This window comes from Cavia porcellus, unplaced genomic scaffold, assembly GCF_034190915.1.
Source record: "Cavia porcellus strain 051 isolate PalLab524CR breed Dunkin Hartley unplaced genomic scaffold, mCavPor4.1 scaffold_10, whole genome shotgun sequence".
NCBI classification, from domain to species: domain Eukaryota; kingdom Metazoa; phylum Chordata; class Mammalia; order Rodentia; family Caviidae; genus Cavia; species Cavia porcellus.
Window position 1 is genome coordinate 44,809,941 of NW_026947493.1, and position 26,085 is coordinate 44,836,025.

At 36.6% G+C, this 26,085-nt stretch overlaps 1 protein-coding gene across 1 annotated transcript in view; it reads left to right on the forward strand.

The window, feature by feature from the left end:
- Positions 1 to 5,877: 5,877 nt before the first annotated feature.
- The window catches only part of CUNH8orf34 (chromosome unknown C8orf34 homolog), a 403,828-nt gene continuing 383,620 nt past the window's right edge, over positions 5,878 to 26,085 (forward strand). The window contains 2 exon segments of the mRNA XM_063257427.1: positions 5,878 to 6,667; positions 6,670 to 6,863. Coding sequence (XP_063113497.1) covers positions 6,571 to 6,667; positions 6,670 to 6,863 — 291 coding nt within the window. The 5' untranslated portion in view covers positions 5,878 to 6,570.

Genomic DNA, 26,085 nt, shown 5'->3' on the forward strand with positions numbered 1-26,085 from the left:
CCCAGGCATATAATAATCAAAATTCTAGAAATCCAATATAAGAACTGAATACTAAAAGCCATCAAAGACAAGAAACAGATCACTTACAAGGGAACACCCATCAGAATTACAGCAGACTTCTCGGCACAAACCATCAAATCACGAAGAGCATGGGGGAAATAATTCAAGCTTTGAAAGATAATAACCTCCAGCCAAGATTGATATATCCTGCACAACTGTCCCTAGAAATTGATGGAAAAACAAGGTGCTTCCAGGAATTAGGGGAATTTGCAACCACCAATTCAACTCTACAGAGATTACTGCAGGATATTCTAAAAATGAAAAATACCACGATTCCAGAAACAGTGGCAGAGTGGCCACAATGAATGGAGCAGAAAGTGAAATGAAGAGGACAAACTGACAACTAATGACAGAAAAAGAGCTCAACAGAAATGAGGCAGAGAAGGTTGGATGGTAGGAACAGCCATTTTGGAGAAAACAAGACACCATAATAGCTAGTGCTGATTTAATACCCTCTTGTTTTGAAGTCCCATCAAGCTTTTGTTCTTCTGTCTCCATCGGTTTTAACGTGTTGTATCTTATTGGATTTTATTATATGTGATAATATAAACAAAAACTTTTATAGACAAGGAGATTATACATAAACCATTGTTCATTTTCTGTTAGTTGATTCTAAATACCCTGTAATACTGTCATTCTCTTGAACGGTTTTACATTGTCTTGATATGTTTGATGCTACAGTATACGAAGTTATACCCAAAGATTTTAAGGGAAGAGACACTATGGTAACTACTATTCTGTCGAGATTATCTTGTGGTGAAACACTATTTTGCCTAAATGGCTATGTTTTGACCTGCGCTGTTTTGTTGTTATGCCCTCTTTTTTTTTATCTCAATCTCCTTTTTATCATTTACTTTTTCATTTTTATCCTTTTAATTAAGGGAAAATAAAAAATAGCAGGATATATTATAGTAACCCTCTTTGATTTCCTATTAACTTGATTTGAAACTCTGTATTGCTCTCACCATCTTGTTTTGACTGACTTTCCTCTATTATATTATGCTTGATAGTACCAAGTTTGAAAGTATAGGCAACAACTATGAAGTCAATAAGATTCATTATGACACCCATTTTGGTTGACTATTATCTTCTTTTGAAGTCCTCTAATGTCTCCAATGTTTTGGTTTTATTGGTATTATTCTTTACTGTTTTGTACAATTTTATTATAACTGATGTTATAGGCAATTCTTTTTAAGATAACAAGAGGCATTATGGTAACCATTGTTGATCACTTTGTATTTTGTTTTTACATTATGTATTATGTCCATCCTTTTGATTTGACTGACTCTGTCCTGGTATGTCACATTTGGTTTTACTTTCTTCAAAAAAAAAAAAAAGTAGTAAGAATTGTGGGAGTAATAAAACCCAAAATGTGTAATTGTCATTGTACAAAAGAAAGGAAAAGAAAGTTCTCTAAAAGATATAACTGCATATATATTTAAGTGTATAAGATAGATAACCATATTACTGCATTTTGTTGGATCATTGAACAAAACTGTTTGCAGTCTCACTGTTTGAAAGTCCCCTCTATATGCTTTAATTTTGTAACTTCAACAACTATTTCTAAGATGACAATATGTAATTAACTAGTGATTTCCTACTGTTTACTTTTTCTGAAATTCTGTATAACTTGTATCCTTTTTCTGTTTTTTTTTTTCTTTTTTCTCCTTAAATAAAAAAAAAAAAAAAAAAAAGTTACTGAAGCTGTACCTGTTAGTGCAGGCCTATAATCCGAGCACTGAGGAAGGGTAAGACAAAAGGATCACGAATTTGGAGCCCAGCCTGATCAATTCATTTGAAGTAATCCTGTTTCAAAATAAGAATAAAATCATGCTTGGGTTGTAGCTTGATGTAAAAGTCCTCGGTTCAATCCCCAGTACTGAAAAAATAGAAGATAAAGATGACGAAGATGAAGATGAAGACGAAGAAGCAGCGGCAGCAGCAGCTGAGGGTGTAACTTAGTGCGAAAGTCCTGGGTTCAATGCCTAGTACCATCACCACTGTCAAAAAAAGAAAAGAAAAGTTATTCATATAAAGCAATGGATTTAAGACACACATTTTTATAAACATCCCACATATTAAAAATTAAGTAGTAAAACCTAATATTTACTTTTGAACATTAAAGAAAATAGCATACCATTTGATAAGGTAAGATGGCAGACTGCCACATGCTGGCAGCATCATCTGGGTTCTGAATTGAGTTAAGCTAATAAATTGGTACCAGCATAGTTAGAATCAGTCAGTCCTAATGTGATTAATTTTCCATTATGCAAACTCCCAAGACAATTAATTTAGTATGAGGCTAGAAAATTACCTTACCTCTGACACCTAGGCTGCTTCCTTTCTTGTATTAAACACTGGGAAGACCAAGTAGTCATCGAAGTGACTCTTGGCCTGAGCAAACTCAAAAGAGGCAGAAGTAGTACTCCTAGGACATCATCAGTCAAAGCTTTGGTTATTCAGGTACTAGTAGGGTTCGAATAGGGACTCTGCTACTTTCTAGCTGTGACTCTGGTTTTCCTATCTGGAAAAATGAGGATACTAGTAGTCCTCAATTCATGACATTCTCCTGAAGAGTAAATGAGTTATTATAGTGTATAAAGTGCTTGTAATTGTATTTCATGCTTGTCAAATTCTGTGGTTGTCGTTTGCATTAATTGAGGGACATTTTTGCAGAAATGAAGAAAATTACCACTTTTAGCCCACTTTAGTGAGCAGATTTCTCACATTGCTGGTTTCTTTGGGAAGGTATCTGTCTCTGTCTGGTACAAGACAATGCAATAAAAATGGTACAAAAAGGGGAGAAGTATGCATCAGAGCTAGTAATCTAAATTCAAGGAACTTATATATAATATCACTGCTCTCTGACTTCAATATTAAATTAATTTTAAGAGATTACATTGCTAATATTTCTTAATTGGGTCAACTGGACTTTGTAATTGTCCTCTCATCTTTCATCAAAAATCGTTTAAGGAGCTGTGCAAGGTGTCTTGCAAATGAAGTTGGACAAGGGCTTTAGTACATTCCATAAATTGGATTCTGTATAGTTGTAAATTATGCTGACAGGCATTCTTGTAGCACAATGAGGTCAAACAGTCTTATGGAAAATGGTCTTTTCATGCAGTACTCAAGCCAAAAAAGGGAATTATAAAGATACCAAGTCATGTGTATAGTAAAAACAGAAATGCAACCCAATGCCATGGCTATTTTTCAATCTTACAGGGATGAAATAATACACATTATGAAAACATACAGCAGGGGCTGGGGATTTAGCTCAGTGGCATAAGCGCCTGCCTTGCAAGCAGGCAGTCGTGAGTTTGATCCCTGGTACCGATAAAAATGAAAAAGACAAAAAAAAAAAAACATACAGCAATAAGAATGCAAAGCTATGATTATGAAGTACCTGCTACATGAAAGTATACTATAACACATTCTATAAATTATATGAAAAATTTTAAATTATAGCTCATGATTTTACAGTGTGTAGTTTAAAAGAAGTAGAGGAATATGCACATAATTAACTAAAGAAAGCATTTAAAAGCCATAAGTCAGAGAGTTCAGCTTGAAAGAACATAGGTGGATTTGAATTGGTTTACTAAAGTTAGCTCATTCCATGGGAAGACTAACGTGGTCAGATCATGAGATGTAACCCTTTCCACAAAGGGATGTTAATATTTACATAATCAATTCTTGAATAATATCAGGCAACAGGGTAGAGAGTAGAAATAGCTTTAACTTTAGAAAAGCTTGAGTTAAAACTTGGCTCAAACAATTATCCATGAGGTGACTCTAACAAGTAAGCTTCATTCCCAAAGTTAGTGTCGTCTTTGATTTCCTCTTCCAACCTCATTCTTCATATGGTTAATCAATAGTTTAGTCTGTACATGTTTTGAATGCATTCCATCTTCTTCATTCCCACATTGCAGCTGTAACACTGACCCTTAACATTTGTTATGAATTCTGTGACTCTAACAGTCATTTCTCGTCACCCACACAATATCTGTCACTCTTTTTTGTTTTTGTCTTTTTGAGACAAGGTCTTGTTATGCAGTTCAGGCTGTCCTTGAGCTCACTTTGTAGCCCAGGCTGGTGGCGAACTTGCAGCGATCCTCCTGTCTCTTGAGTGCTCTTGTGTGCTGACCACAGATGTGCACCACCACGCCCAGCTTTGTAATTTTTTTTTCTTTTGTCGTGTCACTTCTTAAGAAGGCATTTAAGACTTTCAATGAATTGAACACTGTTTACATTTTTAAACACATATGATAATCATATTTCATACATAACCTATGTCTCTCCAACCACTCACCTGTTGTATGTCTCTATGCATTTGCACATCGCTGTTTTTTAATGTCAGAAATTGACACTTTCCTCCCATCTTTGCTCTGCCATTCCCATCCAGCAAAATTTAAGATTTTACTCTACCTCCAACACGGTACTCAAACACATTACCTTTATGAAGCACTTCTTGAGAACACCAGGCATATGTTGTTATTACATCACCAGTTCCTTCACAGCATATCTCATAGACCTGTGCTAGTGCAACACTGCCATCATTTGTGTATAAGCCAACTGCCTCAAGAAAAAACAAATAGAAAATTATCTTTCACTTTTGAATTCTCAGGCCAAAGATGATGTCTGCCATCAAGAGGTTGTGCAACAATACTTGTCATAGTAATGACATCAAACTTGAGAATACATGGAAATAACAAAGGAAACATTTTATGAAAGAAGTGGCAGTTGATGTAGACCTTGAAAGATTTTGAAAATATTTTAGAAATGTTAAATATGTAAACTTGAGATGTTTAGTGTTTGAATACATAAATGGTAATGTATGTTTTGATAACTCTTTATACATAAATGTTTTACAAGCTGAAGCTCTGTTTTTTCAAGACCCATAGAGAAAGACTTTGACAGGGTGAACATTTTATCATTACGTTAATTATTTCATTGAAAAAAGGATCCACCTCATGTCTCCTAGAAGAGGAATGCTTGTTTTCAGAACAGTGCCACCTTGATTTTTTAGTACAATGTGGTATCAAAAGTACTTGACTTTTTAGCTGAAGCATAGATGATTTTGCTTATGGCTCTACATTGTATTTTATAGCAATTAGAAATGTGAGTAATCATTCTTGCATATTGAATTTCTCCTGAACTTATTAAAACTGTAAAAAGCAGCCTACCTTTAAACCACAATGGAAAATGTGTGGTAACTTTGACAACTCAGTGCTGTTCAATTTTGCTCTCTTTGAGTGTATCATCTAAGTCTGATGGTAAAACTCACAATTTGGATATCTTTGCATTCCAAATCATGTCCAAGTTACCAGTCATGATTACTTCACTGGCAGATTTCTTATATATGAATCATTAAATGGAATTAAAAATACTTTCTTGAACATTCCATTTTTATCTTAACTGTTGCATATTGTCATGAATGATTGAACATATATCAAAGAAGGCTTGGAAACCAATAAAAGAATCATGAGTAAGAAATCTAGAATGCAGTCTAGAAAGAAAAGCTATACCATTACATTCCACTTTAAGGAAAACAATTGGTATTATTCTAGGCATTCTTAATTATTAGTATAAATTTTTTGGTTTTGAAAACACAGAATGGTTATGGGTCTAGAAAATTGTTTTACTTCACAGGAGAGAGCCCTGTGAAGAAACCTCTCCAGTGTTGGCTAGCTCTTCACCTGTGAAATCCTGGCACGGTAGGAAAAGTACTGGCTGAATTTAGGGAGCTCAGGAGGCAGCCTGAGGAAGCACTACGTGAAAGAATAGCGTATGAGATGTGACTAGAAGTGTACACACATGAATTAAGGCATGGATTACAAAGGCAAACTTGGAAGGGGAGGGACAGTTGCTTTTTATCTATTCTCCTTGTCAAAGTGTGAAGGCTCCCTACCAACCTTTGGGACTTTACAGTCGGTTTTCAACCTGCATTCCCCAGTGGAGTTGCTTCAGGCCAAGTCAGACTTCTTGTTGATGTTTTTGCTAAAAGAGAGTAATTTCGTTTTCCTGGTAACGCACCTGTTTACAACTCTGCCCTTCTGGAACCCAGAGCTAGTGTCTGCAGAGCGTGAGGTGCCAAGGAAAAGCGGCGATGGGACGATGGAGACAGTCTCCTCGCGAACTGCAGTCGTACCTGCCAAGGAGTAACCAACAAGCACAGATTTATGTGTACTTTTAAAGAAAGAAGCACCGTCACCACCGGCTTCCGGAGGGCGCTGTCTCTAAGGAGCGGTGGGTAGGGCGAGCGAAGCCTCGGAGAAGCCCGGGCTGTGAGCTCCTGTAACCTGGAGAGGAGGCTCCTCCAGGGGCGCTCCCTCGCGCTCGCCCTGCGCCCCCCAGCGCTGCTCTAGGCGGAGCCGCGCCGCGGTCGCTCTCTTCCCGCCCCCTGATTCCTGCTGCTGCCGCCCAGAGGAGAGACCGGACTCTGCTTCCAGTTTCCTCCGGAGGGAGCCGGCGCTGCGGAGCCGGGAGGTGGGCGCGCGGAGGAGAAGGCGATGAATGAGTTCTCCCCTCCTTCCGTACTTGACTGAGTTGGCGGCGCCGCGCCCAGGTTTGCAGCTTTCTGCGCCCCAGGAGCTCGCCACTCCCGGGGTCGCTCCCACGCCCGCAGCGGGGACCGAAGCAGTCGCGCCCGGGGAGCCCAGGCTCTGGGGCGCCCGTCCGGCCTCAGTTGGGGGCCAAGGCGCGCGGTCCCCCGCGGAGGCTCCAGGTCGCGCCTGTCCATGGCGTCTCGTCAGCAGACCCGGATCCAGGCTTACCTGGAGAGGAACAAGATCGGTCCTCTGTTTGAGGTAAGGCGCTGTGCAGAAGGACGGTCCCACTGTCTTCAGGGAAAGAGGTGCGGTAAGCAGACCAGAACACCCTCGAGGGAAGGAGGGGTACGGAACAAATGCGCGGGAGAGGGCGCCCGACCACCCCGGTTCAGTGGCATCTGTTTCGCCAGTCCAGGTGTGCTGGAACGCGGCCGGGAGGGCACCCCGCCAGCTCCGGGGCGCGGACAGGTGGGCTCCGAAGACCCAGTCTCAGCCCGGCACGGCAGTTTTGAGCCATCTCTGTCCTCTACCTTGCAGCCACATGTGCAGGACCCGGGCAGGCTGAGATAGACGATACACACAGATGTGCACACACTGATGATCTTACACACACACACACACACACACACGCGCGTCGCGAATTCACAATATCTCAATATCTTGCGGGTTTTTTTTTTTAACGTGGGAGGTAGTGGACCCGAAAAAGTGGAGGAGGTGCTTAGCGATAGAAAGAAACACGGTTAACTTAGAAAAAAAGCTAATGGCAAGGAATAGGTTTCCCTGGATGCAGGCTTGTTGAACGCTGGGAGACTGACATTGATCCCTTGATGAAAGGAGGGGTCTTGGCATTGTAGACGCCACCTGTGATGGGGGGCGGGGAGGATAGCGGTTCTCGAAAAAGCACAGGAGTATTTACAAAAAAGAGACAATGGCTTTGAGCTCTTTTCTTTGCTCATCAAAGAAATGATGACAAAAACGGCCTGAGGAAAAAGAGCGGGAGGCTCACAGATAGGGGGCCAGAGACTGGAACCAGGCACCAGCAAAGCGTCCCACCAGTTAGCACGCGAGGGGCGTGGGGCGCGGGGTTGGTGGTGCGCGTGGATGAAGTACTGTGTTCTGACTCGCAGCCCATGGGGAGGGGCACTGGGGCACCCCGTCCCCTTGCTCCCTACCCCCAGCTGGGCAGATTAGCGCAGAAAGAGTACATGGGAGGGGAAGTGCGCCCCTGAGCTCCACTGAAGCAGTCTTATCTGTTCTTGGAGGACACAGGTGGGGAGAAGAGAGTGAGCTTAGGAGATCACAGTGAAAAGAGCAGCCTCTCAGAGATGCTGAGGGAGGAAGAGATGCGACAGGGAGCAAACTGGAAACACACACACACACACACTCACAAAAGAGGAAGGAGGGTAAAGGTGTGGGTGAACAGATCTTTTCTCTGGGTTTCCAGTAGTGAACTCTTGCAATCATTTCCCAAGTTATCTGCCTAACTTTTAAGTTAGCATAGTAAGGCAAAATCATTAATTCAAATGAAACTCCTGTAAAGGGGTCACAAGGTACTACAGTTGTCTAGACGTCTGTGTCTGACTTTTTGTTTTCTTTAGCAAAGGAAGTCCTGTCTCTGTTAAAGGTAGTAGCAAAATAGAATTGCTGGACTTACCAGATTATGGACTACATACACACAGACACACAGACACAAAGACACACAAGAATTGCTTTTTTTTTTTTTCAGTACGGGGCCTTGAACTCACAAGCTCACACTTGCCAGGCAGGCACTTTTGCCACTGAGCTAAATCCCTGGCCCAAGAGTTGCTTTTAATAGATGCTCTTCTCATTTAATTTATTTTAAGAATTCAAAAATTCTTTCCAAGTGATAATAATGTAAGTTTTCTACATAATTAGGAAATAATCCTAATTTGATATTTATCAAGGGCCAGCCCTAGTACTCATAAGCTAACTCTGCACTGAAGAATTTTAAATGGTGGCAAAATTGCCCTCTAAAGCCTTGTAAATCTTACCAAAAACACAATAAAATCACATGCTTTGTAGTTTGTTGAATCTATATATTACAGTGTCTCCACTAGCTTGAATTGCACTGATGAATAGTTCATTTTTAAGGGTTGATAGGTAGTTTATAAAATTAAACAGAGAAAAATGGATAATAAATTCTCTTCTACTTAAACCAGGATAGGACAATAAGATGCTTAGTCACTAATTTGCTCATGATAGAGCTTGGTTTTGAGAGTAGAATTCTGTGTACTTTACACAACTGGGAAATATCACCAGCCTATCTTGTAGCTTCTTTCTCCTTATGGTAGAAAACAAGTTAAAAAATACCACCCATGACCTGGACATAATTGATCTAACATTCTTATTTTAACTCTCAGGACTTACACAGTAGTTCTTATTACTGACTTAGGAGGTCATAAGAAGTTCCTAAGAATCTGAAATTAAGAAGCAGTAGAAAATGATTGCTAAAATTGTAGGTTCTGGGCCACATTTTAAGAAAGTGACAAAGCTAAAACTCTCTATTAATTAGAAATTGAAATAGGCAGTTTCAGTTTTCTTAGGTGTACTTTGTTGTGACTCATTATGTTGAGGTCCTGCAGTAAGTGACACTTACTTTAGTTTTTGGGAATGTTCTGCATCTGATTATATGTTCCCTATGTGGATATATTTTAAGAAAATTTGTGATATAAAATTTTAAGAAAAATTTTTTGAGCGAGACACTTTAAAGAGAATACGTAAAGTTTACTACAAAAATAAAGATAATTGCACACTTGTATTGAGAATACCTATTTATTTTAAATCTGTAAAATTATTTTTACTTAGTTTTGGTGACTTGGTTATTGGTTTGTCTATCTCTAGTATTTTGTTTGAGAGGTTTATCAAACACATACTGAATGCAATGTATAATTCAAAAGTAACTTGAAATTAGTTTTGTGCTCAAATGATTTAAGAGCATAAAATTATATTGCCTTTAAATGTGATTTAAGATGTTTTGAAATACTATGTAGTCCTGCCTAAAAATTACCAAGAGTCTTGGCTAATGATATTTTAATAAAATAATAGGTAATTATAAAGTGAGAATGATTCGTAGTATGTTCTGCAAACTCTTGGAAATTTTTATAACATATAATAATTTCAGTGTTTTGATTGGCTTATTTATAGCAGGTGAACCATGAAGAACCTGGTCATCAGTTTATAAGAATTCTTGACATTTCTGAAATAAGGTAGATCTATAATACTACTTAAATACTCCACCCATGATTTACTTCACTGGTAAGGTGTGAAATGTTCAGCCTCCTACCAAAATAGAGGGTTTTTACAATGTACCCTAGGCAAGATGCTTGGTACAAGCCCTGGGCTTGTCTCAAACTCTGAGGGCAGCCAGTTAATAGGCAGAGACATTGGCAATCAAAAATTCTGAAACCAAATAAGTGTCTGGCATACAGACACTTAGTAGACTACAGCGGGTCTGCTTTGTCTACATTGTAAGCAATTTAATTTTGGTCTTGAAAGATGATGAGAAATAAATTTTATTTTCTATACAGAAGTATATAATTGTTAGTTTCTCTCATTCTTAGTAAATAAATAAATGTCTACTTGAAGATTATTGGCTGGAGCAGTACTCAGAGCAGGCATGTATCTTGGTTCAGGCCTGACCATGTTCATTAAGAACATGAGATCTTAAACTACTAAAAAGTACAATCATGGAGATCTTTTCAATTTTCTGCAGAACTTTTAAATCTCTATACCAAAGTCATTGCATTCTCTGGGCATGGTCCAACATACTGCAAGAAGAACAGATTGACTTTGTCATCAACTTTGTTTAGGTCAAAGTGTTTCTGCTCACATAGCTTAAATTTGCATTAACTGATTTGGTGAACATATTGCAAAGTGAGCTCAGATCCCTAAACCTACATTCTCATGCTCTTTGTTCCTGCTTAACTCACACTCACCTCTGATACCTGCCTCATCTGCATGCCGAAACGCCAGTCTGTTGCAACCCTTCTCAACCTACCACTTCCTTAATTCACGTCCCTGAAGGACAATGTGAAAAATGCTCCATACTCACCAGAGAGCCGTACAACACTGAGATCCTCTTTCACCGTCCTACCTCATAAGGATCATAGTGCTGTGCTGGCTGTCGTCCAGTGCCTGGAACCAAACCCTCTATCTGTTTTGGCTGGAATCATAGCAGTGGTGCTGAGAATAGGAAGAATGCTCCTTACTTCTGTGTGCTCAGACGTGGGGCCTCATTCCTTACCATACCTCTGGGAAAAGAGATATTTCAGTGTTCAAAAATAATTTGTCTTTAAAACTGTCATTTAAATAAATAAATGGATAAAATCAGGTACTTTTAGGCAAAGTAGAAACATAAGCTTAGCACTTGGAGTCTGTTCAGGTTAATGACTTGTAAATATGTTTTGGCAGTAGTCTCTTTTGAAGCATCTTCTTGATATCTGAAATTTTCCTGTACCTAGATTTGTATGCATCTTCATCCCAGAGAAGTAGACAAAGGAGTTCTTTTAAAAATTTCCTTAGAGAAAATGTGTTAATTTACTTCACAAAATCTGCAAGTCATTTTTACAAATTTTAACAGATTTTGGATCTTTGGGCTCATTTGTTTTTCATTTTTTACTTGATATACGATTTTTTAATTTTAAGTAGTTTCTAAAGAAATAAAATGATTCAAAACTGAGCCTGATGAACAACTCACCTTTTAACTTTTAAAACAATAAAGTACACATACATAAAAATGATATCAGTATATTTTTAAAAAGTAGTGTTTTAATGTTTATAGATTCCTTTTAAAAGAATATGATTAATGGGAATAGGAGGCTATGAAAATAATCTATAACCTTCTTTTCTTTGTTTCTCTAAATAATTAAATTAAAAAGCCATCAGGCAGATCCATGCAAAGGGAACAGCTGAGTAGGACTGCTGGCCTGGAGTACATCAGGGCAGGACTATGGACGGGCTAAGGATGTGGGCTGGCAGGTTTAAGCAGTGTGGTGTGTGAGGAGGTGAGGCAGAGCACTGAGAAAAATGGGTAGGTGGACCGAAAAGCATGGAGGTCAGATTTCTCGCTGATTGATGTGGGGTCACAAAAATTAAAATTAAAAAGAGAAAAAGGCTAAAATGAACTTTGTTGTTTTAGAATGAAATTGGAGAAATTGATACCCTGTCATGATTTTCAATAACAGGTGTTGGGGCCAGATAGTGAGTGGGCTCTAACCTGGTGACCAGAGGGGAGTCTTTCTGGGGCTGTGTTCTGTGTCTTGACTCCATCACTATTCGTGTCTTGGTTGTGACACAAGGCTATAGTTTATAAGATTTTCATTGAGGGACTGTGATACATAAGATTATATTTCTTACAACTGCGTATGAGTCTACAATTACTTCAAAATATTTTAATGAGGGGCTGGGGATTTAGCTCAGCGGCATAAGCGCCTGCCTTGTAAACAGGCAGTCGTGAGTTCGATCTCTGGTAGCGATAAAAAGGAAAAAGGCCAAAAAAAAAAAAAAATTAATGAAAAAAATTTCTAAAATATAATTTCTTAAATTTGAAAATAATTAGGAAGATCACATAACAAAAAAATAAAGCAAATTAGAAATTAGTTAACTGTAAGGTCAAAATGACTTCAGTATACAGACAGGTCAGACACAGGTGGAGTGGCTGATGAGATGAGAAATCTGAGAGGAAAGTAGTAGGTAAGCAAATTATAATTTTATGGTAGGGTAATTGTGATACTCTGCTAGACATTTTTATCTCAGAATATTTTTATTTGTAATAAATGTCTCTTGTAAAGGTCTTTGGGCTTGACAGTGTTGGAATGTGTAATAGCCATTGACCACTACAGGTAAACAGGTTGCAGTGACTGTCCCAAATGGTGACCTTGCTCTCTGGGCCCTTCTCTGGGCCTCTGATTGTACAGCACAGTCAAGGATGTGTGATGACCAGGTGTCTACTAATGACAGTGTTTGTCCCCATGTTTTCCCATGTCCTATCTCAAAGTGGAGCTTAGGTTTTTGAGGACGGGAAACAGTCTTTCGTGCTTCACTGAGCATCTGTGGTAGTGTCTGGTGGAGCATAGGTCCTAAAGCAGGGGCTCAGCAGATGTCTGTAGAAGTAAGCAAAGGGCTGATTTGTGTACTTTGTGGCCTTCTTAGAAGAAAGAAAATAAGGGAACTGGTTAGCAAATAGCATTCTAATATGTATTATTTTAAAACTGAGAGAAAAATATCTCACATTTCATTAATTTACATTTATGTACAGTGAATAACTTTTAAGGATATTCTTCATTACATAATTATTTTATTTGCCAGGGATTTAGCTCAGCACCTGCTTGACAAGTACTAGGTTGTGAGTTCAATCCTTGTAACAAACAAACAAACAAACATAATTAGTTTAAAGCTATCTTTTCCATTTTCATATTTGCTTTCAAGGGTTGGGACAATAAATTAATTCACATCAAAGTGCCGGATGTTGAATTTAATAGGAAGTAGCACGACACATCCATATATTTGTGGGATAGGGAGGCAGATGATATTTGGAGATAACTCAATTTGAACAATCACTTACTGTCTGTTTGACCCTGAACAAGTTATTCCATTTCTTTAAACATTAGAATATTTACTTGCAAAATAACACCTGAGAAGGTAATATGAGGAAGCCATTAAATGAAAAACATAAAGAAGGCACTTTGGTGTCTCGCAGTTGGTGGATACTCAGTTTCAGCTACCTTCGTGTTATTCTCTCTTTTCCGTTAATATTTAAGAGCCAATGGCAGGCCAGGTGGAGAGCTGTTTTTGAAGGATGGCTTTCTGGTATCGTAAGATTGAAACTCCAAACATGTATCTACTATTTTAGTCTATAGCTTTGGTATTAACACTGAAAAAGGTCTCATAGTGATCGTATCAAGGAGAACAGCACTTGGTCACTGTCTCTTTCTCTGTCTGTCTGTCTGTCACTGTGTGCGTGTGCGTGTGCATGTGTGCATGTGTGTGTGTTATGGTTCAGATTCATGGTGGTAGCATGGAAAGTGTTGCTTGCTGTAGTATCACCAAAGGGACGATAACTTTGGAAATATACCATATAATTAGAAAACAGTCCTAGAAAATAATTTTTCTTATTATCTCAGAAAGGCAGCCTAGATCACCATTACCTGTAATAAACACACAGAATCCCAACCTCCTGTCACTCCCTAGTGTGGTTGTCTTTGTTCTTCTTCACATCCTTCAGCAGCATGTGTTATTATCCCATTGGATTTCTTCTGCCTTTGACTTCAGTTTATATCCTGTGCATTTTTTCTCGAATACAAACTTCTTAAAAGAGGGTATTTTTCCAGCCCTTTAAACTGCTTGTAACTTCATACCTAGAAAATGTCTGGCACACACAGAAAGTGTTGCACTACACAGCTGTCAAGCACATTAATGAATGAAAATGTCAGGACCAACCTATTAAATCTGAACTATGTCGTTAATGTAAGAAAAATCATTTACTAGTAGAAGTCTGGAAATATTCTTAGCAGTTTACATAGTCTTTCACTTTCCTGAAAATTCATTCAGACCTGTATATCTTTTCAACACGTACTAGAATCTTCAGTGCTTGAGATTTGGAATTTCATATACATTAGGTACATATTTATTGCTGTATTATGTACTGAGCAATATAAACGCAAATAAGACATTTCCTATTCCCGTCAACTGATGTGTGTTTAGAATCCTGGTATACTTAGGATGCTTTCCAACTATTGTATCCTGACAATTTTTAAGGCTCCCATAGTTTTTCATTTATACTCCTGGTCCATTTTCATACTCATCACTGTCATTTTATCATTATAATACTAGAAGTAAAAAATTCATATTTGGAATTTTGATTCAGGGGTTAGTATTTTAAGACTCAGATATATAAATTGCATAAGGTAAATAAATGACAAATAAATTTCTGTTTTAATATATCAATATCAAATAAGTTTTGTTATTTTTGCTTTTTTTCTCTAAACGCTTAGAAACAACAAAACATCTAAGAATAAGCTATAACAATATTATCGTACGTAGTATTCTACATAAAACGTATCAATAATTTTAAGTTGAAAGTTGTTCTTTTAATATGAAAAAGAGAGGCTTCTTTTTGAATTATGCCCTGGAGCATATAGTAGTGTATAGTTCCTGTTCTTACAATTTGAACATACTGATCTAAATTCATAGTGACAAGTCATAGTGCACTGAGAATACATCTGGTTTCTCTGTACACTGAAGCATGTCTATTAGCCTGAAGTGAACGTACGTTATAAAAATTACTTATAGGTTTATAGTGTCAAAATAGTTAGGTGAAACTGTTCAAAACATGTTTAAAAATATCTGTCAGTATTGCATCCCCGCCACATTTTACATGGGCTGCTGGAAAACGTGCAGCCCAGATAGATGGAGTCTGGGCCATCATTATGAACATTCTTTCCTGAAATTACTTCACCTTATTTTACTTACCTTTTATCACCCTACTTTTTATATATGTAGTTGGATCATAATTTATACTTCTTTGGAAAATGCCTTAAATTCTTTTTGCAATAAGAATGAATATGAAGCTTTTAAATAAATCGTAAAGCAATACACAGTCTAGTCCATTTTTCGGTAAATTTTAGAATATAATGTTTTCTATTGGAGCATACTACAACTAGTTTTCTTTCTAAAATATTTATTTGGTGCACTCTTTATCATTTAGTGAGAATTTATTTTCAGATGATGTCTCAGGATAATACTCTTATGAGCAGCGGAGTGAAGCTGCCTAAAAGGCAAGGATTGAAAGTCAGGACCTTGGGGCTGGGGATTTAGCTCAGCGGCATAAGCGCCTGCCTTGGAAGCAGGGAGTCGTGAGTTCGATCCCTGGTACCGGTAAAAGGAAAAAGAAAAAAAAAAAAAAAAGTTTAAAAACAAATAAAAAAAAGAAAGTCAGGACCTTTGCTGTCCACTTGAAAAATTTGCCCCATGCTATGAGTGGCTCCACCTTGTAACTCGTATTTCCGGTTGAGTATCTCATCAGGGTCTTCATTGACCATTGAATCTCAGTTGGTCCCCAACCAACTTCCATTATGTCACACTTTAATTTTTACCAGAGTATTCATCTATCATTGACATTTTTTACTCATTTGTTCAGTGTTTGACTTCTCTCTTAAATAAAACCACTGTGACAACAAGGACCTTGGCATCCTTATTCTCTATTTTCCTGATGCATTGTAGTCCTTAACTTCAGTTAGCTAATTTACTTCAAAACTAGGAAGAAAATGTTCAGATTGGAAGGGAAACTGTAGAGGATGGAGGGGGAAAGGAAGCAAAGGAAAATAAAAAGAATGAGAAGAAAAGAAAAAGTGAAAATGAAGTTTTTGTAAATAAGGAGGGAAAGAGAGTTTAAGGAGGGCAGAGGAATGGGAAAAAATAGAATCAAGTTATATCACATACAGTTACAAATCTCCTATGATAAATGTGACCATTATGCATACCAAAAATGGACAAGTAAATTGAACTAATACATAATAATTAATAATTTATTTGCATTTAAAAATTGACAATATTATATAGCTATACATTCTTTTTTTTTATCAGATATTTAAATAGAATTCAAAAAACATTTCCCAGGTGTGTTATAATGGAACCCCTAAAAATGTAGAAAAAGTTAAACCCAAGATTGTATATACCGTATTACCACCTCCATGTGAAATATACAGAAAGAATATACAAAAATAGTTTATATTTTCTGTGTGACGTTCTAGAAAATGTGTTATTTTTAAAGATGATGTACTAGGTTAATAGGCTCTTTTTACTCCCACACAATCTGTCCAATTTTCTTAGTTCTCTGTATTACTGCGGTATTGCTGTTAGTTGAAGGTACATAAAAATGAAAGGACGTGAAAACCGAGGCTGCCTCCGAAAGATGCCTGAAAGCCTTCTTGTAACACAGCTCTGAGTCATGGAGGATGTAAAAGTTTCGAAACACCAAATGATGGGGTGAATTTCAACTTAGGGTGCCTTTTAAGATCCTCTAAAATCTCTTAACAATACTTTCATTGTGCCTACTCACTACCTTTCATATTAACTGTGTTAGCTTGTCCACTTCTTCCAATACACATAGTGTCAAGTTTGTGTTGGATAATCTCTCCACATGGGAGGTTTCTCCTTTCTTCTAGAATGTGTGAGGCCAGGTTCCTTGGGAAATGTCCTCTGGGAGATTTGCACGCACACAGTTGATTGTGGAGCGGTCATGCAAGGAGCACCCTGTAGGATGGGAAGGAAGTGAGTTTGGTTGGGGAGGAAGTTGAACGATGTGGCGTTTATTACAGAGTCCAGCCCGTTTCACGGAAAGGCTTCCCTAGGTGCGCTGGAACTGGAAGGCACTAAAGATTGTTCCAGTAAAAACCTGGGGTCATTTGTACTCCACATCGACACATCTTTAGAAGCAAATTTTCCTCCAGAGAGAGTGAGATCTGTGATGAAGCAGCAACCTTTTGTCAAAGGACAATTTCTGAGGGAACCTCAGCTGAGAGCTTTTAATAGGCCATGCTCCTGAGGCTGGCAGGATGAATTCTGTGTTTGAAGGAACGATCTAGGTATATACTGCAGTATTTTCCACATTTCCCTACCCAACTCTCAGTCACTTTTAGAGGAAAATCTGTGTCTTACCCTTTTGAATTAAATATTTTTGAATGCTCTTTATTCCTTAGATTTTCCTTTTCTGTGAATTTCTGCTATACTTATGAACAATTCCACACATTTTTGTGGTTAACCATGTTGTCACATCAATACTGCCCTATATTATGAATTGTCATTTTATCTATATTGTTGATTTTTTTTTTACAAAGCTTCTTCTAAGTAATTTAGAGTGTAGTAGCATAAGAGTTTAGTTGAATATGTGCTGAATGAACAAATCCATAAAAAACAGCATGGTCTACAGACACATGAAATAATCTTTTCATTTGCACAGTAAGTTGAAACTTTATGAACCTCACAAATGAAAAAAGATGTAAAAACCTCATAGAAAGCTAAAAAATAATCTATAAAAGTAAAAGGAATTAAAATATCTGTAGTTGGTTATGTGAGTCAGTTGGAACATTTTTTTTTTTTTTCATGTAAGCCAAACTGATTTGGAGTTGGTTTTGTTCATAGCCTAAGTCCCACTTTGCCTAGGAAGCTCCAAATACTATGCCTTGTGTGAAATACACACACACACACACACACACACACACACACACACACACACACACCAGCTTATACGACTCCAGCCTATGTAATAATAAGAAGCATAAAGTCTGGGCTAGGGATTAGCTCAGTGGCACAAGGGCCTGTCTGGCAAGTGCAAGGTCATGAGTTCAATCCTTAGTAAAAAAAAAAAAAAAAAAAAAAAGTAAAGAAACATAAAGTTAAAGATATTTTTGATTTTTGCTTGTATAATTGCTTTCTTTCTCAAGTTGTAAATTTGGAGTTTAAACCAAAGCTTTTCACTTTTTTTTCCTAATCTGGCTTCTACTGAATGAACAAGATATTTCTTCAAAATTAAAGTTTTTACAGAGTAATTCTGAATTTAATATTTTCTTCACTAGCAAATACTTTATTGGTTAATATCAATGTCTAGCAGAGTCTAATGAGGGCTCAGATTTTAATTTTAACCCTTTTGTAGTCTAGTGAATATACCATAGAAACTATATATATTGAATTTATGTTTTTTTTTTTTTTTTTTTTGTATTTCAGTGTGTGAAAGTGTAATGTTGGGGAATCATGCAAAAAAGTCAGGACTGTTGAGTTTCAGATGCCGACTTGCTTTGTGAAAACAACTTGCTCTTTGAGATTGGGCTATGAAGTAGGTTTAATTTTGGTGAGAGGAAGCTAAGCATTTTAAACTATACATTTAGAAATATGCTAACTTCTCATTTATTCTTAAATAGGCTGGAGTTATTTTAGTTTTCTGTGTAGAAAACTCTTTGTTTATGAAAGTGAAAGTGCTTCTTTCCAGTTACTAATGCCTTTTATTACCTTTTTTCTCATTATGGTGCGATTTTTGTACAAAATGTGAAAAATTACAGTTTGGTTCTTTTTATCTTCTGAAGCTTTTATTTATTTATTATTATTAATAATCATTATTATTTTGTTCTTACTTGGCTAACATTTTTAGTATTATGTTGTATAGAAGTGATAAATAACAGTATATGTGTGTGTGTCCTATTTTAAAAGAACATAGCTATATTAGCAGATTTTTATTGGTAACTTTGATAATATTTAATTTTTTTCTCTTATACAAATATATTTTAGTTAAAATATTAGTCCAAGGATATTTATAGTGTGTACTGAGATTATCTTCTAATTTTCCTCTTTTATTCTATTAAGGGGAAGAGGTATACTACTGAGGTTTGTTAAAATAACTGCATTCTGAAAGAAATGGGTTCTGTTCAGGATATGTAGTTTTTATTTTCCTTGCAAGATTTTAATTACTAGTATTTTGGTTGTTTTCCTTCTAGTTCACAAAGTTTTAAACTCAATTTCTTTCATGATTATCCTGGAAGTAATAGGATTTGTATATCTTAAAATCTGAAGTTGGGCAATGTTTCCACCTTCTTTCTAGATAATTTAGAAACTTCAGAGTATCCGCCTCTAGCCACCACCTTTCTATTTTATATATAATTGCTCATTATCTTAAACTTGTCTTTTTAATTTTTTCTGATCTCTAAAAATAACAATTAGTAACCATTTTCACTTCTACGTGATTCTTCCATACTGCTCTCCAAAGATTTCCTGGAATCCTGTCTTTCAATTGCATTATTTTCAAATCTCTGAGCTCTACCATTATTCATTGACCACAAATTAATAACTCCTATCTCTGGCAATAGTGGCAATAGATATATCAAGTGGACAATCAAATACATGTATATGTTACTTCTTGGAATTTTTTTTTAATCTGTCTTTGTGGCGGACATCTAAGTGAACACGCAATGTTACAATCCACTTCTATTTTATAACAAAATGTCGTGCAGTAATATGTGTAAACTAGTTTCAAGGTTTTTTTTTTTTTCTTCCATCCTACTTTTACTGGCCATAATGAACTTTGATGAGAACAGGTGTAGGGTGCTAGCTTAGCAGAGGCATGTATCGAAGGAGTCTTAGTTACATGTAGAGGTAATATGTAATCTGGATTATGACTTTATAAATCCAGACTCGTGATTTTGTGAGTCAGAGTCTAACTAGTTCATGATGAGGAACTGGGGTCGCATGGACAATTGATTTCCCATAGTCAAGTGATCTACCAGGGCTCAGTGGCAGATTGAGATTCTATTGTAGAAGGAAACTAGGCATTTGGAACAAGACAGAACTTCTCCAAAAAGTGCTAGGCATTTGTGCTGCAGTTTTCCTATACACACTGACAGCCACTCTGTGCACCATCCTTCTTGGACAGGCTCTTCAGGTGTCATGGAGTCTCCTGGGGTGTAAACCCTGGGTTCTAGAGCAGTGTGTACTGCAGCTAGAGCATCTAATGCACCTTCTGTTGCTCAGGACTTCACTTAAAAAGGACAGTTTTGTTGGCTGCTCAGTATGTTGTTGTGTATGATGTCTCTAAAGATCCAAAGAGAGTATTCTATAGTATTCTGTGATATGGTTGCAACAACTTTGAGATGATCATCTTGGTTAATAGACTTCAGAAACTTCACAAAATTCACTAATGCCTAAATTCTCAGTATACTCTCCACTGTGATAACCCAATTCAAGTAGCAGCCTGCCAGGTTTTGCTTTTATTTCCTGCTGTATAGATTAGGTTACATTCCTGTAGACTATTGATATCTTCCAATTCTAGGACCACCTTAACTGGTTATCAAACACCTTGAAATATTCCTGCTGATCAAAGTTTGCTTCTCATTTTGTCACTGTTTCCCATTATGGTACACACGTCCATCTTGTGTGTTGAAGTTAAGCACATCCATCTGGACTTTGATAATCTGGAACCTCTCCTTACAGTTGAGTGAGGATCTTTTCCAGTGGTGACATCTCTCACTATCATCCCTGGCCTTCAAAAGTCAGCCAGTGCATGGCTTTTTAAGAATACTGCCCTGCTTTTCTCATTAATGTGTTTTGTTCCTCTGGGCACTTCTTAAGTGGGCATTGGGTGAATGTGCAGTTGGCGTATGATAAATTCACTCCAGTTTTCTTGTTTTTCTATGCCTTTAGAATCTTCCCTTTGCACATGATAGACCATGGTATCCTAACCTGATTGATTGCAAGATTTTCTGGAGGCTCTGAGTCACCAAACAGCAAATTGCTAAAGCTTGATTACTGACACTATATGAAAGAAGTTTTAAGTTCTCTCATATTAATTAATTCAGCTCAGTTTGGTTTAATATCCTTAGAACCCAGTTCTATACATTTTCCCCAGATTTCTAAAAAAAAAAAAAAAAAAAAATATATATATATATATGAAAAGCTTAAGAACCTTATCTTTTGCAGGTTTACATGTATCTATCTTCCAAGAACAAACTAATACCTGATTTTGGAAAAAACCATGGTGGTAGGGTGGATCTTAAGTAAAAAGGTTTCCCCATGGCCAAGTAATCTTATAGAGTGCCTACTGATGCCATGCCTGTGAGGTTCTATCCAGGGCCCTCTGCATTGCTGTAATAATGGTCAAGTGTAGTAGGCATCTGATTTCCCCAGGTGCTATCTTTTCTAAGCATATCATCACAATAAAAAAAGGTGATAATATTTTTAATCAGGATGACTGCACAATATATATTGTTAGTATTATAATTCTCAAGTTGGCAAAGAGTTTGATGTTGTAGTGCAAGGCCAAACATATGGTCAAGCTAATCATAATGCTCCATCTCTGAGTGTCCTAACCTTAAGTACATTACTGTTCAGAATCCAGTTGAGACACCACACTGGTATTTCAAAAGAGATAATTTATTATAAAGTGTTGTGCGAATGGGAGTTGAACTTAAAGAATAGTTAGGGAATGACTAGGATAGCACAGTTAATAACTTAAAGAAGCACCTACATCTAGAGCTCGGGGAAAGAAAAGAAAGAAACTGGAGTACTTGGAACTTACAATCTCAGAGAAAAGGCCCCTTCTTATGAAAAAGAAGTTTAGCTTCAGTGGTGCTGGTAATTGGGAAGACGGTCAGTGGGACTGGAGAGAGAGAGAGAGAGAGAAACAGAGAGAGACAGAAACACAGAGAGAGAGACAGAGACAGAGAGCAATTATGTGCATTATTGTTAAGAATCCAGTTGAGAAACAGAAGCCATTATTTATATCCTAAATAATATAATTTATTATTAATTCTGAGCAATAATGTACTTTACAGAAAAGCAATTAAAGCAATTTTTAATAAATATAACTATAAGGCATAATTATTAGTCAAAATAAAATGCTATATTACCAGTTTTTCTTTTTTAAAACAATGGCTATACTTTATAATTTTATATATGAAGCTTGTATTAAAACATGTTTATTTTGGTTCTCATATGTTCTTGAGAGTTTTTAATCTTGGATTTTCAGCTTTTCTTCTCATGAAATCCATTTAAATTTAGAGTTTTCCCCAGTAGTACTGGTGGGACAGCAGGTAAAAGTCAATTTTATAATTCATATCAGACAAGATTTGTTTGAAGATTAAATGTGCATGGACAGAGTTTGAGGGTTGAAGTTTTCACCACAGATGAAAATATTTGAATTTCTTTTCGTATTTGTTCAACATGAACTTTGAGATTGTCCTCCAGGACAGCATGTGGGTACTAAACTCCGATGCTCAAGTCCCCAGCGCAGCAGCTGAAAGTTGGTATCATCACTATTCCCTTTTAAAAAATAGATGATGTGAGTTTAAAGATTTTAAATGTTTGGCTCAAGCTTTACTCCCAAGTTCTAAAATTAGGATTCTGCCGAGGGGAGGAAAAGCGTTGGACTTTGCTGTTGACAATTGTCCAAATGCCGGTTTCTCTTTCTGTTGGAAGTGGTGACATTAAGAAGTTACTTAACTCTGAATTTTCATTTACTCAACTGTTGAGAAGTGTAAATATTCCCTATCTCTGTATGCTGTGAAGATTCAGTAAAGACATTTGTTTTGATATATTGACTAGTACAAACAAGACATCAATAAATAGGATTCTCATGTCTCTTCATAGGTAAAGATGTCAGAAAACAACAGCAGTAAGATATTTGGAAATGTTTTCTAACACTGCAGAAGAGATGAATTTGTGGTGCCTCATGTATATCCTCCTAACTGGGCTCAAGTTAATGCCCTATACAATAGAAATTTTATATGCATTAAGGTGATGCATTAACTCAGAAAAGAAACAAGATGAGCCAAGACAGGATGAGCCTTTTAATCAGAAAAGACTGATTCATGAAGTATTTGTTAGAGAGTGGGCCCTGGGGAATATTATTGTATTTATAAAATCAAAACACAGCTGCTTAAAATATCTGCGGGTTTTATCTTGACCTAATATACTTTAACAGTTAGTCAGCATTTGTTTAGTGAGTATTTCTTGTTGCCTAACCCTGGGCTAGGTGTAAGTAGGACCAAATGTGTTATTTAACTTGAATATTATAAATAATATATGGATGCAGTTAGCTTTATAGAAAAGCAATTAAGAGAATGTAGTTTAGAGACTGGTCTAGTTTTGAGTAAAGTCCTGAAACTTAGCTTATACTTCTAATTTCCATTCATCAATGTAGCCACTCATTTATTCTATATATCTTGTAGAGTGTCAGATAATGTCAAAATCTTTGTCCTTTTTCTGTTCAGTTCATATTTGTGTCCCTGATTCTTAAAACAGTTCATGTATGTCTTGTTAGAAGGAACAAAGGAAGGAAAGATTATGTAATCTATCTGAAAAGACACCTATTAAAACAAAATTCAAAATTAGATGAATAATTTCTTTTGATTCTACTGAGACGAAAAAGGAAAAGTTCAGTTCTTATGTAACGTTATACATGGAGATACCTCACACATACTCTGTGGCCCAAGAGTCCTTTCTTTGAGTACAGAAAACGAGGTAGAACGTGTATATAAGTACCCCAGGCTGACAGAATTTGAGCAGAGAAATAACTTGATAAGAAGAAGAGTGCTCTGTAGAGAGATGGTTGGCCTAGTTGAAACTGAACAAGACTAGGGTGCCTTGAAGGCAGACCATCCTAAATCTGTGGGGTACTGTACTACCTCTTTTTGGTTTCTCTCCCTTTATGTTGAATTTTTTTTTTTCCTTTTTGCTTAAGGAGTTCACTTTTTCCTCTCATTCCTGAATATTCAACTAATATATTTTCAATTTAACTGATCAGTGCAAATGGAAAGCAACAATTTTTGTTCAGTGGTATAACATCTTTTCCAGGAAAACTATCCTAAGTTCTTTGTTACTTCTGGTATGAAACTAACCTCAGTGAATTAAAAATGCTTTTGATTTAGAATCAGACTGAGCATAGAATAAGCAGCAGCCATATAGTTTATACAGGTTGCCATGAACAAAGAAAGGGAGCCATCACCTTTTACACAGGGTGGACCTTTACAGCTTTTTTGAGGCAATATCAAAAGAATATTCATGTCCTTATGGACAGAGGCCCTTGGGCAGTTATCTATAACCTGTGGATCGGAGGACTAAATTACCAAATAGAACAAGGGATGCAAGGAACGTACTTGTTTTGTTTTCTGTTGTTTAAAATGTCACTATAGAATGCCGGTAAGAGGAACTACTACAAAGTTCATAAATAAGATAAAAGAAGAGCTTTAATAAACCTACCATTCAAGTCAGCATGGTGGTGTAAGCCTATATCTCAGCACATGGGAGACTGAGGTAAGAGGGTCACCACAAGTTTGAGGCCAGCCTGAATTGCAGTGTGAGAAAAACCTACCATTCAGAATGCAGGCAGATGGTGGAGGTAAAGGGTCTCAGTTACAATCTCAGGACAAGTTTTCTAGGCTTGTGCTGTCCTCTGTTATATTTAAAATGTTGAGCTTCATTGGACAATATAGTAGTATATCGTATCAAATCTGAATCTTTAGGAACCTATCTACAGAAATACTTTTTAATTTTTAAAACAAATGATTTTAAAAATGATTTTTGAAGGTCTGGAACTCTCATCTTTTTCTAGGTTATACATATGTGTGAGTGTGCTGAGGCAGAGACCTGATAAAATTAATTAAGAATCAAACAAACTCACTTCTTGGTTAATTTGTTCAACACAGATTCATCGAAAAATATTTTTCATGTTTGATGCTTGAATGATAACTATGTTCAGACTAAATTTCTTGCCAATTCCTTGATTTGTTGGTAGGGTCAAGCTTAAGTTTCTCGTACAACAATTTACAAAGTCTATTTTAAGACTTCTTTATATCCACAATATGGACAGTAAACCTAAAACAAACAGGTTCTTGATGGTGTTATTAAGCTCTTCAATCACCTACTTGAAGTTTGTTGAAGCTGAAGGCTAGCTAAATAAGCTAATAAATCTTGTTTATTATTTAAGCCAGTAAGAATTGGGTTTTCTGTTTCTTTCAACCCCAAGCATCTTAAATAATTCTCATGCATAATAGGTAAGCTAAAGGATAAATGATAGAAAGGCTAAAATGTCTGGGTTGTGAAGGATTTTATTTTTAAAGTTTAAATTCTGGGTTAATATATAAAGGCTGATGTTAAGGACACATAAAATACAAACCTAATGTTGCAACTTCCAAAAAGTAAAGGATTGTCTTTGAGATGAACAGGGAAAATATCACATCAAAGATTTACATGGATTATAAAGGCTTTTAAAGTACTTTCTTTAGGATTTTGGAAGAACTTGCTATGAAAATGAGCAAATTTAACACGTACATTTTTATATTAATAAAGCACATATTTATACAAATCAATTGAAAATGAATTTTGAACCGATTTGAAAATAACAGTGAATTGCTTCAGATTTTTTGAAGAGAAGAAAAGATAATGGAATGCTTTAGCTGTTTGAAATTTGAGAATTAAAGACTACATCTCTAAAAATGTTCTCATGTTACTTCAATTGTTAGTCGGAGACCTAACTCCTTCCCTAGTGTTAAGAATCAGACCTTCTTCTTTCATTCCTACACCAAAAAATGTTTGTGAAAAGTTTCACATTCCTACAGCAAAATTAACCAAGAATGAAGTTTATCAACTTCTACTTTTTCCTGCTTTTGTCCTTAGCACTGAGTTGGATAAAATTTATTGGAGTATCATTATGACCATTATTTTACTTTTGATTTTCTTTCTGATTTTGGTCCAACTTTTGCTCTTGTGAAATTGCATATGTTCTTGTCTTAGTCCATTTCTGTTGCTATAACAAGATATATGAGACTAGGAAATTTATGAAGAATATCAGTTTACTTATCTCATTGTTCTGGAGGCTGAGAACTTTAAGAAAATGGCACTGATGTCTGGTATAGACTCTTTGATTGCATCATAACATGGTGGAGGTCATCACGTGTTGAGATGGCAAGCATACTAGCTT